General features: G+C 45.8%; 1 protein-coding gene across 1 annotated transcript in view; it reads right to left on the minus strand.

Annotated features, from left to right (window-relative positions):
- Positions 1-729: 729 nt before the first annotated feature.
- The window catches only part of LOC129700660 (vascular cell adhesion protein 1-like), a 39,973-nt gene continuing 25,723 nt past the window's right edge, over positions 730-14,979 (minus strand). Inside the window, exons 8-13 of the mRNA XM_055641240.1 lie at positions 9,861-10,136; positions 6,240-6,542; positions 5,855-6,121; positions 4,991-5,254; positions 3,527-3,790; positions 730-1,974 (exon numbers count right to left, since the gene is read on the minus strand). Of these exons, the coding sequence (XP_055497215.1) occupies positions 1,805-1,974; positions 3,527-3,790; positions 4,991-5,254; positions 5,855-6,121; positions 6,240-6,542; positions 9,861-10,136 (1,544 nt within the window). The 3' untranslated portion in view covers positions 730-1,804. The remainder of the gene's footprint in view (positions 1,975-3,526; positions 3,791-4,990; positions 5,255-5,854; positions 6,122-6,239; positions 6,543-9,860; positions 10,137-14,979) is intronic.

The raw sequence follows: 14,979 nt of genomic DNA on the forward strand, positions 1-14,979 counted from the left end.
GTCACAGAGCGCGAGAAATTTGTTACAGCATGAGAGCGTGAGCATTTGGTGAAATGCATGATTCTCACGCTCAATGCGTGAGAGTTGGCAGCCCTGGTATATTCAAAGACGACCTCCATGCCTGTCTAGGGCAGAAAATTCCAAAGATTCACAACATTCTGAGAGCTAAAATCTCTCCTTATCTCACACGTACTTGTCTGACCCCCTATTCCTGGCTGGTGATCCTGGGAATAATCTTCAGTGTGGAAATAAACACTATCCAACTAGTCTAAATAAACACAAAGACCTCAAAACGACTCTACTCCTCAAATGTTTCCACTCTGTTGTACTTCATAATCTTTATAATTGCATTATCAAATCATTACTTTATTTTCTGTTTCCTCCTCCCATACTCTTTTTTTAAATCATTGGTGATATCCTATATACACGGCCTTTGACCTATATGTGTCAGTAACTCATTTTAAATGATAAGAATTTTAAAGGCAGTCATTTCGGTCTAATTGATATTCTATATCACAATTTCTTTGGGATACCAGGTTCCCAAGAGGTTGTGCAGCTCGTATAGTTTATTTTTGCTGCAGCTCAAAAGTGTTTGTTAAATCAAAGTTGCTCTCCATATATTAAATTTCATAAACGTAGAAGATTTAGAAAGCTAAACTCTAAACAAATAAACTTGTCACATTTACAGTAAGCGCTTTGACTGAACCTATAGAGTAACATTGCTGTGATTATATTTAAATCTCAGACCATCAGGAATCACAGACTATCATGAGAAAGAGCTCAGATAATTATACAGTTTATTAAAACCCGCAACATTAGTCAACATAATCAGTAGTACAAGTGTCCACACAAGTTCTCAGATATTCACTCGCTTTTAGAACCAGCCAAATCATTCATTCTAGACATGCAATCTTTCCTGGACTGACAGCATTGCAAAATGTACTGGAACTGAACTTTATTTACAATAGTAAAATTCTAATTGTGAAAAATCTTTGCTAATATTTTAAATTACTTAATTTGAGAGGTGTATTCAGTCAAAAAATAAATACTATTTTAATGAATTTGTTTAGTCTACATTATTGCAGGAAAAATTATTGAAATAACATGTGTGGACAGTAATGCAAATTGAGTTTAACAATAGTTTAGTTCAATGAGTACAATTCATTTGGTTTGGATTTCCGGTTCCAGCTTCAGAAAACGGAGTCACCAACCAATGGTCCTCAGCTGAGAGTTCAGTACCTAAACCAGCACACAGTTCCGAGATTCAGCCACAATGGAAGATGTCCCAGTTCAATGTGTAGGGAATGCACTGCAAAAGTGGTTCAAATGTACTGGGAAGAACGCAGAACAGTAAGTGTAAAGTGCCTTGCTCCTGGCTCACATATTGCCTCCCATTACCCACAGGGGAAGGATGGGATCAAGTCCAGCACCATTTTGCATCTGAAAAAACTAGATCTGTTTCACTGAAGAATGCTAATAGTTTGAATTGTTCCTGGCACATGGGAGAGAGATATCAAAAATGGATTTGTTTAGGCCAGAGAACTTTTTGAAGTGAATTGTTTGTGCACTATTTCCTTAGCTAGGTACTATTCCTTGCAGAACGCCAACACATTCAAATTACAGAGTAAAGTGCCCTAAGTTTGTCTACTGTACACTTTTTAGATAGCAGCTGTTGGTAATGTGTTGAATCGTGTTATAACCCAACACCTTTATTTCCCAACTCCCTGCCCCTAGCAGCACAGTCCCAGAGATTGATCGGTGCTAGAAGTGTGAATGTCCATTACTTCGATCCTTTGTTTACACTTCACAGTATCTCTCCTGCTATTTTGTAAGATTTTATCAAGTTGCTTCTGCGAAAGGCATAAAACAGAGCAGAACATATCAGTCCTGCTGATACAAGTGCGGCTCCTATACACACTGCTTCCAGAACACCCGCAGGATTCTCGGCAGGAGTTGCGATATCAGGTATTTTTTCTGCAAAGAGACAGAAGAATATTTTTTAAAAACAATATCAGTAAAATACATTCTCCACACAACAATTCTCAATCTATACTTTTTTTTTTCACTTAAATTTTTATTGATTTTTCAGTGATATATACAAACCAGTGCAACACCATCACCATAAATAAAACAAAATAAGAAAAACAGCAATCAATATAAAAAAATAAGTAGATAGGGGGGGGAAAAAAGTAAATAAATAAAAAAAATGGAATAAGACCGAGTGATTCACTTACCAAATAAAAAAAGAAAATACATTACATTGATTAGTTATCTGGAGATAATTCAATATTCATACAAACATACCATCTAGTCATATATAACACAATCTTCCCATATCTAGCTTGGCATTTATCTAATTTGTGTCATGGCTCAAATAAATGGTCCATTTTCCTCAGATCTTCTCAAATGAATTATCCTTGACTCTCAAGGAATATGTCAATTTCTCCATATTAAAGATATCTCGCACAATTTCTAACCACTGTTCCTGTTTTGGACTTTTTTCATTAAGCCACTGCCTGGTAATGGCCTTCTTACTTGCTGCAAGCAAAACTTTAATCAAATATGTATCTTCTATTTTTTACAATATCTTTAATACGCCCCAGATACTTCACAGGGCAGGTCAATCTATACTTAAACTTACCGATAACTTGTATTTCCACAAATCCTGTCTGTTTCCCAAGTTTATTAATCGCTTTGACCTTACAAAGCCCAGCGTCACTTGGTGTATTTTTCATGGATTGTAAAGTTATCGTTACGGAAGGACAGCACATTTTCACTTTTGTTCACTAGTTTCTTCCAGGTGAAATTGGCTAAGTGGATGTTATGAATGGTGCAGCCAATGGTGACCTTTTCTCCTTCATCGACCAGTTTGGAAGGATGAGCCCAAACAGTGAGGTCTGGTGATGAGGGGGAAAATACATTTCCATTGACTCTATACATCTACCTGATCTATACATCTCATGATGTCTATTAATGATTGTTACAATCATAGATTATTGCAATGTATAATAATCGCCATGACTTGTCAGCTCAAGTTTCTGTTCAAGGAATTAGGCACAAAAAGCTAGAAAGTCTCTCCAGTCCTGTGCCAAAGGATGGTAGCAGTTAGTTACACTTTCACATACGTTGTTAAATTAAAGCCTCCTCTAGTTGACATAAAAGATTTTGTAACACAATTTTAAATTTAAAGTGCCAGAGTTCTGCCCAGTTTATTCCTGCATCCTGGTCAATATTTGTCACTAAACCAACATCAGTCTGAAGAAGGATCCCAATAAAATTTGTTTTTCTTCATCATTACAACTAATTGGTTTTCCTCACATTGCTCTTTGTGAGAATGTGCTGCACCACATTTCGTTGCTTCACATGTCAAAGTAACTTTATTGGTGATAAAGTGTTTGCGTAGTCCTGAATGGTATGAACGTTCCCCCATAAATCCAAATCATTCTTGTCCCCCCTCGTAGTAATTCAAGTGAAAATACTTTTCACATTCAGTTCCTGTAAATTTCTCATTAATTTCCATACAAACCTTGAACCTGGAGTTTGGTGATGTTGATCTGCTTCCCCAGAGCATTAGTGGCCTCACATTGATACAGCCCTGCATCAGCTGGCTGGACATCACGGATTGTCAATGTCCCATTCTCAGAGTCTAGCTTGCTCCATCCGCTCGATGACTGCCTCCTCAGTACAAGGTGGGCAGGGGGGTTGGACTGGGTTGTGCAGCTGAACGTGACCCTGTCTCCTTCCTTCACAGCAGAGGGGGTGATGGAGAGAGTGGTGTCCCTGGGGCTACCTGAAACCAGAGGCGTGAGAAATTAATGAATTGCAAAATGTTTAGACAAATCCGTGCGAAAAAATTGTCATAAAATGATACAGTGTTGAAACACGTCTTTCGGCTCAACTTGCCCAAACCAGCCATCATGTCCCAGCTACACTAGTCCCGCCCGCCCGTCTTTGGCCCATGTCCCTCCAAACCCATCCTATCCATGTACCTGTCTAAGGTACACAGGAATGCTGGAGAAACTCAGCGGGTGCAGCAGCATCTATGGAGCGAAGGAGATAGGCAACGTTTCGGGCCGAAACCCTTCTTCAGACTGATAGGGGGTGGGGGAAGGCGGGGAGAAGAAAGGAAAAAAGGAGGAGGGGCCCGAGGGCTGAGGGAGAGATAGGAAGGGGAGGAGACAGCAAGGGTTAACAGAATTGTGTGAATTCAATGTTCATGCCCCCAGGATGCAGACTCCCCAAGCAGAATATGAGGTGCTGTTCCTCCAATTTCCAGTGTTGCTCACTCTGGCCGTGGAGGAGGCCCAGGACAGAGAGGTCGGATACGGAATGGGAGGGGGAGTTGAAGTGCTGAGCCACCGTGAGGTCAGGTTGGTTAGTGCGGACCGAGCGGAGGTCTTCGGCAAAACGATCGCCAAGCCTACGCTTGGTCTCACCAATATAGATCAGCTGGCATCTAGAGCATTTGGAGGAGGTGCAGGTGAACCTCTGTCACACCTGGAACGACTGCTTGGGTCCTTGAATGGAGTCAAGGGGGGAGGTAAAGCGACCAGTGTGTCGCATCTCTTGCGGTTGCAAGGGAAAGTGCCTGGGGAAGGGGTGGAGCGGGAGGGAAGGGAAGAATTGACAAGGGTGTTACGGAGGGAGCAGTCTTTGTGGAAGGCAGACGGGGGGGGGGGGGGGGGGAGATGGGAAGATGTGGCGAGTGGTGGGGTCACGTTGGAGGTGGCGAAACTGACGGAGGACTATTTGTTGTATGTGCCAGCTAGTGGGGTGAAAGGTGAGGACCAGGGGGACTCTGCCCTTATTGCGAGTGGGGGGGCATGTACCTGTCCCTTAAATGTTGGGATAGTCCCAGCCTCAACTACCATGGGTGGTATGAATGTTCCCCCATAAATCCAAATCATTCTTGTCCCCCCTCGTAAGAATTTAAGTGAAAATACTTTTTACATTCAGTTTCTGTAAATTTCTCATTAAGTTCCATACAAACCTTGAACCTGGAGTTTGGTGATGTTGATCTGCTTCCCCAGAGCATTAGTGGCCTCACATTGATACAGCCCTGCATCAGCTGGCTGGACATCACGGATTGTCAATGTCCCATTCTCAGAGTCTAGCTCGCTCCATCCGCTCGATGACTGCCTCTTCAGTACAAGGTGGGCAGAGGGGTTGGACTGGGTTGTGCAGCTGAACGTGACCCTGTCTCCTTCCTTCACAGCAGAGGGGGTGATGGAGAGAGTGGTGTCCCTGGGGCTACCTGAAACCAGAGGCGTGAGAAATTAATAAATTGCAAAAAGTTGAGCCAAATCCGTGCAAAGAAACATAATCATAGTCATAAAGTGATATAGTGTGGAAACAGGCCCTTCGGCCCAAATTGCCCAAACCAGCTACACTCGTCCCACCTGCCCGCATTTGGTCCATACCCCTCCAAACCTGTCCTATCCATGTACATGTCTGACTGTTTCTTAAATGTTGGGATCGTCCCTGCCTCAGCTACCTCCTCTAGCAGCTTGTTCCATACACCCACCAACCTTTGTGTGAAAAAGTTACCCCTCAGATTCCTACTAAATCTTTTCCCCTTCACCATAAACCTATGTCTGGTCATCGATGCACCCACTATGGGCAAAAGACTCTGTGCATCCGCCCAATCTATTCCTCTCATGATTTATACACCTCTATAAGATCATCCCTCACCTGCTCTCCAAGGAATAGAGTCCCAACCTGCCCAACCTCTCCCTATAGCTCAGACCCTTTAGCCCTAGTGACATCCTGGTAAATCTTCTCTCATCCCTTTCCAGCTTGACCACGTCTTTCCTATAACAATGATAGTAAAATTACAATAGTGAAACAAACGCACCTTGAACGTGGAATTCCACCTCCTTGGTGATTGTCCCCAGTTTATTGCCGGCTTCACAGCGGTACATTCCCGTGTCCCCGAACAGGGCCGGTGACAGGTGCAGAATCGCTCGGTCCTCGGCCACGACTGACCAGTTGCCGGCAGATAACTTGCTCCACACTATCGTGGCAGCGGGGCTGCTGTCTGCAGCACAGGTTAGCCGAACATCCTGACCCTCTCTCACTGTGGCAGAGGGCTCTGCAGTAATGTCAATCCCCGTGGGAGCATCTGTAGAAGGAGATGGGATAATTCACTACATTAAAGGCGGGCGACTTAAACCATTGCCCAGACTACGTCTATGACTGTGATTCCGTTCTCAATGTTATATCTCTGTCTCCATACTTACAGTGAACCTGTAACGTTAGCGACCCCTCGGCCTTGCGTGGTTGGTTCTCCGTGAGTAATTGCACTCGGCATGTCAGCTCTTGTCCCGAGTCTCGCAATTCAGCCGTCAGTTCGTAGGTGAAGTTCATCGCCGTTTCTTCCTCTGTGTAGTCACGGAAGCTGTCGGTCTTCAGCAATGTTGTTCCTTTCAGCCACTCCACCTCCACTTGAGCGGGGTAGACTTTGGGGACCGTACATCTCACGGAGCCTCTCTGACCAACTTCCAGGCTGCCCACAGTCTCCACGATGAGTGTGTCGGACAGAGCTGCAACGACACGTGGATTCAGGAATCAAACAGGGAATCAGGGTGGAATGTACAGCGCCCAAGGTGCCCATCGATTTAGTCAGAGGGTGGTGAATCTGCGGAATTCATTGCCACAGAAGGCTGTGGAGGCCAAGGCAATGGATATATTTAAGGCAGAGGTAGGCAGATTCTTGATTAGTACGGGTGTCATAGTTTATGGGAGAAGGCAGGAGAATGGGGTTAAGAGGAAGAGATGGATCAGCCATGAGTGAATGGCGCAGTAGACTCGATGGGCCGAATGGGCGAATTCTGCTCCCATCACTTATGATTTGTTACTAAACTCTCGTTCCAATCTGCAAAAGGACAACTTTCATGTCAGAAAACATTCATGAATCTGTTAACTAAAATATTTGTTGAAGACCAAAACAAAGGCAATCGTTGGAAGGCCCTGAACAAAACAGCATGTGCTGGAAATACTCATCTGGCAGGCAGTATTGGTGGAGAGAAAACAGAGGTGATTCTTGTCGGTTAGAGATCTTTGCTCTCCCCAGATGCTGCGCTACAATGAGTGAAATCTCCCCAGAACAATAACCTTTCAGTGTTAGGAAAGAACTGCAGATGCCGGTTTAAACCGAAGATAGACACAAAAGGCTGGAGTAACTCAGCGGGACAGGCAGCATCTCTGAGAGAGAAGGAACGGGTGAGGTTTCGGGTCGAGATTCTGTTTCTCTCTTCGTGGAGGTTGCACGAATAATTGAGTATTTCCAGTATTTTTTTACTTTTATCTGGACGGCAAAGTTGCGACAAGTTTCCATTCAGGAGATGGGCTAATACTAGGTATGTTACAAAACCTAGTATTAACATGGGGGGAGGGGGGTTAAAATGTGTTTTTTCTCCTGCCTGTCCTGGATATATTTTCTAGGAGTGCAAGCTTTTGCTGAAGAATTGTTCCGACGGCCATTCTGTGAATTTTTATTTTTTTAATTTTATTAAATCGCCCAACAATTTCAGCACTGGAGTAATTTAAAAATCAGCTTCTAAAGCCGTCAACGCCGACAATGGGGACGGATTTCAGGTACAGGACAGGTAAAGGAAAGCCGTTTATTTTACATATAAACGTGCTTCTTAGGATGATTACGTTGCGAAACGGTGATTTAGGCCCCATACGAACCGGCAGTATTTTACCTGCTGATATGGGGTGTAAATTCACCGCAACCGCAACGTTCCAAACGATCGCGTTCCTCAAAAACCCACTCGCAAGATGATTAAAATGGCCATTAATTTATGGGAATTAAACACTAAATTTGGCCTATAAATCCATGACAATGAGATTTAGAAATCATGTTATGGTGTGAATTCTTGTGTGAATGTTATTTGGACACTTAGGCTATTTAAAAATGCTAATCTTTTCTTAAGAAATGGATAGATGTTTAGATCTAGTAATGAATTTTGTAATTAACTACGGGTTTAGGCCCCATATGACACCGGCAGGATTTTACGTAGATTAGGTAGGTGCTGATCCCGGAGACCGGGGAGAATCATTGCATAAATGTTAGGTTAGTAAATTCACCGCAACCGCAACCGTTCCCAATGATCGGCCGCGTTAGCTCAGACCCCGGCAACTCTACCCTGGCTGCGAGGGCGCTCCAAATCCAGCGCGGCCCGCGGCCGCCGGACGTCCCAGCTCCATGTCTTCGCAGATGGGATACCAGCGGGGAGCGGGCAATGCCTTACCGGGTCGCCGTATTTCCGGAACGCTGTGGGAATTAAATTCACTAAATTCTTCCATTTGGCCTATAAATCCATGACAATGAGATTTAGAAATCATGTTATGGTGTGAATTCTTGTGTGAATGTTAGGGGTAGAGTTGCCAGGGTCGGATCTACAAACGGCGCCGCCCGCAGCGCCAGCATTTACTGCACGGCGACCCGGTAAGGCATTGGCCGCTACGTCCCTCCGACCAGGTAGGGGGACTAAGAATTTAAAGTTTACCCTTCACATAAAAGCCCTCCAAACTATAACTGACTAACATTTAAAAATGATTTACAGATGTTAAGCGTCTTCCGGTTCCAAGAAATGGATAGATGTTTAGATCTAGTAATTGAATTTTGTAATTAACTACAATTGGGTAACTAACTAATTATATGCTTTAATTTCAGGTCATCCAAGTAAACTTGTTTTATATTTGTTTCAGAATGCTTCAATCTATAATAACTGAACATTTCTCTCAGTTCTCTTAATTTTTAAGAAAGTTATGGGCTTTTGACTGTCCTTGATCACAGCTTTTGTGCTAAGTCAATGGAAAAGCAATAGGCAGTCGGGTCACGACCCATGACTCTGTTGCTACGCTACTCCAAATGGAGTACACGCGATGTACTACAGGTAGGCACTTACCATTGTTTCCAACGTAGCGGGCCCGTTAAAACCCGCCAAAAATGGCAATTTTTGCGCTGCAAATAATGATGGAAATCGGGATAAGCGTGTGAGACATTTAGCCTACTTCAGAATTCCAAAAGTGAGGAGAAATGACGGTAGATGGAAGTGAGAGCTGAAGGGACAACAACAGACAGAGTGCTTAGCGAACATTGGCCGTTTGCTCACTGCATTTCATCAACTAAGGCATTATTTGTGTTTTTTCTTGATTTCTTTGGCATCTAAAAAGTTTCAGAAGTGATAAATCTCGTGGGGTTTACATACAAAATGAAAACGCATCTGAAGGAAAATTTACAGCCAGATTGATCACTTCTGAGACTTTTTAGATACCAAAGGAATCAAGAAAAAACACAAATAATGCCTTACTGTTGATGAAATGCAGTGAGCAAACGCGATAATTCCAATATTTTCAATTACGATATCTGCACGGCCAATGTTTACCAAGCACTTTAGCTGCTGTTGTCCCTTCAGCTCTCGCTTCTCTTTACCTTCATTTCGCTTCACGTTTGGAATTCTAAAGTTGGGTACATGTCTCTCACACTTACACCGATTTCCACAATTTTTTACAGCGCAAAAATTCATCATTTTGGCGGTTTTTAACAGGTAGGAAAGTACGCGTTTTTTGCATTAATAACATATACCGGAAGTGACGGATGTCCTCCAGATGGATTGAGCGGCTCCATGCGTCAAGCCCTATGACCCAGTGACCTTACGTGCAACCCCCCTATAGGGAACAAGATGCTAATTTCCGAGTATGAAAATGGCTATAACTTTTTTAATACTGCAGATATGAAAGTGAAATATAGGTGTCAAATTAAACTTCTTTTTATGCTTTATCTGATGGGATAAATTGCAGACATGATTTTTAAAATCTCAAAATGTTGTAACATTGCTATTAATACTCACAGAATATATTGAGGTTGGCATATTTTCTTTTTTCTTCTGTGCCGCATTTTGCGGAACAAGTGTACTTGTGTTGGTTCTGCGTAGTAACCGCGGAGATGGTGAACTTGGACACCGAGCCCCGAGTTGTGATTGTTCCGCCCAGGGGGTTATCGGTCCCGATTCTCCACGTGAAGGTCGGAGACGAGCAGCTCTTCGCCTCACAGTTCAACTCCAGCGAGTCCCCGATACGAGCCCACACGTTTCTAGACGGGTTTAACTCCAAATTGAAGGCGGATCCTGCAGTTTTGAAACAACACACAAGCAATATTATTTTTTAAAAGCTTACAAGTTTAACGCTTTAAATATTCACCTCTTCATTTCTTTAAACAAACAGATACCAAAATTGATACTTTGGTGCCTGATATTTAACACAAAACGAATCGTTAGAAAATGCAGATTATTAGTGGTGTAAAATAAATGAGAAACCTGTGGCGAGCATCAATGCAAGAGTAATTGTAGCGGCTGGGTCGCATCTGTCTCCAGCCATGGTTCAGCGGCACTCGGACACACACACACACACACACACACAAGCCGAGGTTGACTTCACTTCTGCAAGGGGCGTCAGGCTCTGGAGCTGTGAGCCTGGGCTCCGCCGCCCCGCTTTATAACCCCGTCTGGAAGAGCAGGGAACTTCCCTTGGCTTCAGGCGAGCAATCCCCACCACGTACCGCTCACTGGCTCCTGGTCTTTCTCTGCTGAGGGGAATTTACCACAAAGGGCATCGCAGTTCAAATAACCACAGGATTTCTTCACAAGTTTCCCAATTCCATATCTTGCAGATCATAACCAGCCACTTATGGAAGCGCAGAATCACGTAATCTTTTTTTAATGCTTTTTACGCACGAACGAGAGCCACTCGGCCCATTGAGTTCGTGCCAGCACATTCATTTGGGTCCCACTGCCGCCCCTCGCCCCATGGTCTTGCAAATCCTTTCCTTCCATTAATGCTCTTGGAATGCAAACACGGAATGTGTTTCGTTTCTCTCATGTCACTATTCATTATTTGCCAATCGCCTTCATTCTTTTTCACCTCCTTTTTGACGCCAAGACCAATTTATTTTCGACTTTCAACCATCTTCACTGACCTGTGCCCACATCAGTTTCCTCCCGTGTTATGTTTCAACGAGACTATAGAAGGACACGTATAGAATGTAGCACAGGGTGGGAGGTCATTGAGCCCACTGTGTCTTTTCCAACTCTCTACCAGAGCACTTCATAAGTCAGATCATACCCCAAGTACCTCTGCTCATGCACCTCTTTTGGGACAGGATGCTTCATTCCACATTGTCCTGCCCACCAAACTGCAACTGTACATTTCTCTGCATGAGGATCAAAGGAAATATTTTAGGAGTGGATCATTTGTCCCCTCGAGCTTGCTCTGCTAGTCATCAAGATCATAGCCGATCTTCTAACTCCATCTAATTTTCTCTGACTATTCATGAATCCCTTCCTTCCCTGAATATCTGAATATTACTCCTCATCTGAGTCCTAAATTATCTAATGTTGTTCTGGTTCAAATTCCTGAGAAGGAAAACATCCTCCCTGCATCCTCTTATTCTAATCTTGAGAGAAAAAAAAAGTCCAGTCTATTCACTATCTCCTCCTAATGAAAACTTTTGCTTCATAAATTCTGCTCTAACTCCATTTACATGTTTGTAGATGATACCAACATAGTGGATCGAATCTCGAACAATGATGAGATGGAGTACAGGAAGTAGAGAGCTTAGTAGTAGGGTAGACACAAAATGCTGGAGAAACTCAGCGGGTCAGGCAGCATCTCTGGAGATAAGGAAAGGGCGACGTTTCGGCCCGAAACATTGTCTATTTCCTTCGCACCATAGATGCTGCTGCACCCGCTGAGTTTCTCCAGCATTTTTGTGTACTTTCCTTCTTCAGACTGAATGGCACGGGAAAGGGAAATGAGAGATATAGGAATCGTAGAAGCTTATCTATGCAAAGCAAACTACCATAGAAAAGCAAAAGGCATTACCACAATAGTGAGATGATATGCATAGACATTGATTTGGTTCCCACATGTACCTCTGTACTATGGCCATAGTTACAAAGCCCTGGACATTGGAATAATCACCTGCAACATGTAGAGGCAATATTAAGCACCGTTTGTAAGTGCTTGGGTGGCACAGTGGCCCAGTTGGTAGAGTTGCTGCCTCACAGCGCCAGAGACACCGTTTCGTTCCTGACCTAGCAGGGCTGCCAACATTGGGTGAGAGTTGAGAGTGAGAAATTGCGAGGGAGCGTAGCGACTGATGGGGGAAGGTGTGAGGGGGTGTCCCCCCTCCCATAGTAGGCTCCGGAGGCGGCACCACTCACCCGGTCCGCTCCTGGATCCGGGCCGGGGTTAAAACTCCATGGGGTGTGGACAGAGCGGTCGACGGACATAGAGCCGCCGGAGGTGAGGGTGGGAGGTGTGTGCTGTGCCTCAGGGGGGAAGGGGGAGGGGGGTTGGTGCTGGGACCACCGCCGCTGTGTCTCACCTATCACACCATCTGTCCCCTCACATGCCCCACACTGCCCTTGTCCCCACACTGTCCCCCTTGTCCCCACACTGTCCCTGTCCCCACACTGTCCCCACACTGTCCCTGTCCCCACACTGTCCCTGTCCCCACACTGTCCCCCACACTGTCCCTGTCCCCACACTGTCCCTGTCCCCACACTGTCCCTGTCCCCACACTGTCCCCACACTGTCCCACACTGTCCCCACACTGTCCCTGTCCCCACACTGTCCTTGGCACGTTACTGTCTCCACATTGTCCCCACTGGCCCCACACTGTCCCTGTCCCCACACTGTCCCTGTTTTCCCCACACTGTCCCCACACTGTCACTGTCCCCACCCTGTCCCTGTCCCCACACTGTCCCTGTCCCCACACTGTCCCTATCCCCCCCCACACTGTCCCCACACTGTCCCTGTCCCCACACTGTCCCCCTGTCCCCTGACCCCACCTGTCCACACTGTCCCCACACTGTCCCTGTCCCCACACTGTCCCTGTCCCCACACTGTCCCTGTCCCCACTGTCTCTACTGTCCCCACACTGTCCCTGTCCCCACACTGTCCCCACACTGTCCCCACACTGTCCCCACACTGTCCCCACACTGTCCCTGTCCTGTCCCCACACTGTCCCCACACTGTCCCTGTCCCCACACTGTCCCTGTCCCCGTACTGTCTCCACATGGTTCCCACACTGTCTCCACAGTTCCTGTCCCCACATTGTCTGCACGTTATTCCCACACTGTCCCCACTGTCTCCACGCTGTCCCTGTCCCCACACTGTCCCTGTCCACTGTCCCCCCACTGTCTCCACACTGTCTCTGTCCACACTGTCCCACACTGTCCCTGTCCCCACACTGTCCCTGTCCCCACTGTCCCCACACTGTCCCTGTCCCCACACTGTCCCTGTCCCCACACTGTCCCCCCTCTCCCCCACTGTTTCCACACTGTCCCACACTGTCCCTGTCCCCACACTGTCCCTGTCCCCACACTGTCCCTGTCCCCACACTGTCCCTGGCCCCACACTGTCCTTGGCCCCACACTGTCTCCACATTGTTCCTGGCCCCACACTGTCCCTGTCCCCACTGTCCCCAGACTGTTTCTGTCCACACTGTCCCCACACTGTCCCTGTCCCCACACTGTCCCTGTCCTGTTTCTGTCCACACTGTCCCCACACTGTCCTTGTCCCCACTGTGCCTGTCCCCCCACACTGTCCCCACACTGTCCCTGTCCCCACACTGTCCCTGTCCCCACACTGTCCCCACACTGTCCTGTCATCACTGTCCTCACACTGTCCCCACACTGTCCCTGTCCCCACACTGTCCCTGTCCCCACACTGTCCCTGTCGCCACACGGCCCCCACACTGTCCCTGTCTACACTGTCCCTGTCCCCACACTGTCTCTACACTGTCCCCACACTGTCCCTGTCCCCACACTGTCCCTGTCCCCACACTGTCCCTGTCCCCACACTGTCCCCACACTGTCCCTGTCTCTCCACTGTCCACACACTGTCCCCACACTGTCCCTACACTGTGGGTGCTGTCTGCTTAGTTTTGTTTATTGTCACCTGTGCCGAGGTACAGTGAAAAGCTTCTCTATTAACATTCTGAGACTCTCTACATAATGGAAGTAATCACATTCGGCCCTTCAAGCTAGCATTGCCATTCAATATGATCATGGCTGATCATACAAAATCAGTACCCAGTTTCTGCTTTCTCCCCATATCCCTTGATTCCGTAACCCCATGAAATTTAAACATGGGAGGCTTTTTATAGTGAAAAGAAACTGCAAGGCACCATTTTTACCATGTGATGATTTTTCCACACGTCGGTAGTTGTTGTTGGCTCAAGAGTAACTCTGGAGAGGAACTGGGTACATCGCAGAAATGAGAAGTAAACAGCAAACTTAGACATACACGTGGGAACTCATTTAAACTTGTGAACATAAACTTGGAATCTCATAGAAAACCACGAGTTTGATTTTTTCTTTCACTCGGGATCACTCGTGCGTGGACTCGTACGTGAGACAGGGGCTTAACCAGTCAGCAGAAAGACAATACATGATAATAATCGAGCCATTTACAGTGTATAGATACATGATAAGGGAATAACGTTTAGTGCAAGGTAAAGCCAGCAAAGTCCAATTAAGGATAGTCCGAGGGTGGATAGTCTGAGGGTCACCAATGAGGTAGACAGTAGTTCAGCACTGCTGTGTGGTGTTTGTCTGTGCGCTGTTTGTATTGTCTCTCTGTGACTGTTTAGGTTTCCTCCTGGTGCTCCAGTTTCCTCACAAATCCCAGACGTTTGCAGGTTATTTGGCCTCTGTAAAATTGTTCCCAATGTGTAGGGAGTGGCTGGGAAAGTAGGAAAAATGAACTAGTTTGAATGGATGATTGATCGCTGGTGTGGACTCGGTGCGCCGAATGGACTAATATATTGCAGATGCTGCAAATCTGAAATAAAGCAGAAAATGAGGAAATACTCAACAAATCAGCAACAGCTGATGGAAAAGCCAGAATTGGAATGGGGCAGGCAGCAGCCATTCAGGCTTTACAGATGATACTAAACTGGCTGGT

The sequence above is a fragment of the Leucoraja erinacea genome, chromosome 10 (genome assembly GCF_028641065.1).
Source record: "Leucoraja erinacea ecotype New England chromosome 10, Leri_hhj_1, whole genome shotgun sequence".
In the NCBI taxonomy this organism is placed as follows: Eukaryota; Metazoa; Chordata; class Chondrichthyes; order Rajiformes; family Rajidae; genus Leucoraja; species Leucoraja erinaceus.